Consider the following 2,500-nt stretch of genomic DNA (forward strand, 5'->3'; position numbering starts at 1 on the left):
AATATGTACATATACATATATATACACATATATACATATATATACATATATATATATATATGCATAAATACATACACACATGTAGACCAATGGTTATTAACCTTTATTAATTTGCAAAGGCGCGAACCCTCGGGAAAAAGCAGGAATTTCTTTAATTATAACTGTTAATCTGTAGACGAGAGCGTGCCCAGATGATGAGAAATTTAATAATGATGTAATTAATTCATACTCAATATAAAGACTAAAGGCGCGGTTCAACTGGTCTTGTGTGCGCGCAGATCTGGCCGTCGGGTTGTCTATCTGGGCCGAATCGGTCACTTCGGTGCGAAATGTGGGGCTGAGGGGAGCCAGCGATCAAGGTCCACATAAGCAGCGATAACACGACGTCGACCGTGTTTCTCCTCGGATATCTCTGGGCTGTCCAGGGTGCAATGAATAAAACTACTTTCTGCAATTTGCTTGAAGAAATTATCAATATCTATAAAGTCAAACGGAATAAGTTCTTGTGCTCCATGTTGCTCAAACGAGAAGTATTAGACGCGGTGTTATTGAAGCGAGAGGCGTGTCCGGTCGGGGACGGTGGTGCTTTCCGCAGTTGAAACACAGCGCCTGGCAGAGCAGGTCCTAGACGAAGACAAGGCCAGTTGAACCGCGCCTCTATAGCAACAATTTTCTTTAAAACCTGTGAGGGAATTTTATCCAAAGATGCAAGGGGGCCGCGGTGGGAGACAGATTCCTAAAGGAGGCGCGGTAGTTTAACGGTTAAGAACCATTGATGTAGACAGATGGATAAAAAGATACAAATACAAACAGCATCCCTATAGAGGCAAATGTATCTCAATTACCACACAGATAAAAAACGATAAAGGATCAAAGAAAAAATATCACATAAAATGCCATCAACCAAAAGCTAAGCGTCCTCATTGCGCGTGCGCAGTGCAGGTGTGAACATTCCAGACGTCATCATATGCGTAAGTGACGTCATGATTTTTGCATCCAACATGACGTCACGCATTCTAAATGACGTCATAAGCGATGACGTTACTCCAATTGCATTCGTGATGAGGTCATCATATTAACATTCGAGATGACGTCACACCTGGAATGGCTGCGACCTGGAGGCGGCAAAACGGGCTTTCGATTTAACTTTTTCCAGTCCTTCATGAAGTCCCTGGTTGTGTGTGGACAGAAGTGGTAATATCGCTTCACGCACAGACCACGTGTGTGTTTGTGCACGCTGCTTATGTGTGTGCGTGTGTGTGTGCGTGTGTGTGTGCGTGTGTGCGTGTGTGTGTGTGTGTGTGTGTGTGTGTGTGTGTGTGTGTGTGTATGTGTGTGTGTGTGTGTGTGTGTGTGTGTGTGTGTGTGTGTGTGTGTGTGTGTGTGTGTGTTTGAGTATTTAGGTGCTTATGTTTGTTTATTTGTGTATATATCCCTGCATGCATGTCTAGACATGATAGCATGTGTACATATATATACAAACAAATAACTATATATATACATAATAAGCACAGAGGGAAAGCTTTATTGATTTAAACTGAAAAAGGAGAAAGCAATATTTTAAAAGAATGACATAACTCATCATTTTTTCACTGAAAAGAGAAATATTAACTGCCTGGTCTACATCAGCGAAACCAGCAATTAAGCGACTTAAAATTAGCAATTTTTAGCCATCCTTACACTAATTACATTAGAACTAACTACATTAGCGACAAGCTCGTCACCCAAACCATCTATTTAGGAATACGTTTACACCAAAACTACATTTTAGAGGATTATAGTAATAATAATAATTGGCGATGGACGTCTTCGGCCATTTTCTTCGCTTATGTATATATACGTTAGATATATACACGAGATCAAATATTACAGTATATATAAGTAAGAACTAACTGGCAACTTCACCGGCTGAGTTACTAGTGCGTGATTTTAAGATCGTATTTCATATAACAGACTTACGTATCCTTGCTGGCCAGGTAGCGCTGTACAAAATATAGTTGCTCCAGCGTCAGTCTTGGGGAAGGGGGTACAGATATAATGGGATTCCAGATGTGATGGTGTTTTTATTTGATAGGGTCGTTCTGTCATGGGGGTTGTCATGCCATTTAAGATAATTGTCAGGGGGGGGCATATAAATAAATTGGAATACAGGTGTAATTAGGAGCTCGATTATCGAGTCTTAAGTATAGTGGTTAAATTAGTATGAAAATCCGTTATCGCCAGATAATGAAGACTGGATGGAATAACACTAGTATTAAGTATAATTATTATGGTATAAGGTGACCTGTACTATCAGTCTTACTCCCTAATTGATACACATTTCAATAGCCATTAGATTTTAAGATATGAACCTGCATTGACAGAAGACAATATGGAAAATATTGTATTATTAAATGAAATTGATAATTTACCATTATTTTCAAATCCAAATAAAAACAAATGATCATTCTTACCTGTAACGAATTTCTTGCTCCAATTCTTTCTCCAGTTTCGCCATTTC

At 39.4% G+C, this 2,500-nt stretch overlaps 1 protein-coding gene across 1 annotated transcript in view; it reads right to left on the minus strand.

The window, feature by feature from the left end:
* Nucleotides 1-2,500, minus strand: part of LOC138862011 (myosin-2 heavy chain-like) — a 37,228-nt gene that overhangs the window by 32,423 nt on the left and 2,305 nt on the right. Inside the window, exons 2-3 of the mRNA XM_070122647.1 lie at nt 2,454-2,500; nt 1,960-2,013 (exon numbers count right to left, since the gene is read on the minus strand). The exon at nt 2,454-2,500 is cut by the window's right edge and continues 227 nt beyond it. Of these exons, the coding sequence (XP_069978748.1) occupies nt 1,960-2,013; nt 2,454-2,500 (101 nt within the window). The remainder of the gene's footprint in view (nt 1-1,959; nt 2,014-2,453) is intronic.

The sequence above is a fragment of the Penaeus vannamei genome, chromosome 6, assembly GCF_042767895.1.
Source record: "Penaeus vannamei isolate JL-2024 chromosome 6, ASM4276789v1, whole genome shotgun sequence".
Classification (NCBI taxonomy): domain Eukaryota; kingdom Metazoa; phylum Arthropoda; class Malacostraca; order Decapoda; family Penaeidae; genus Penaeus; species Penaeus vannamei.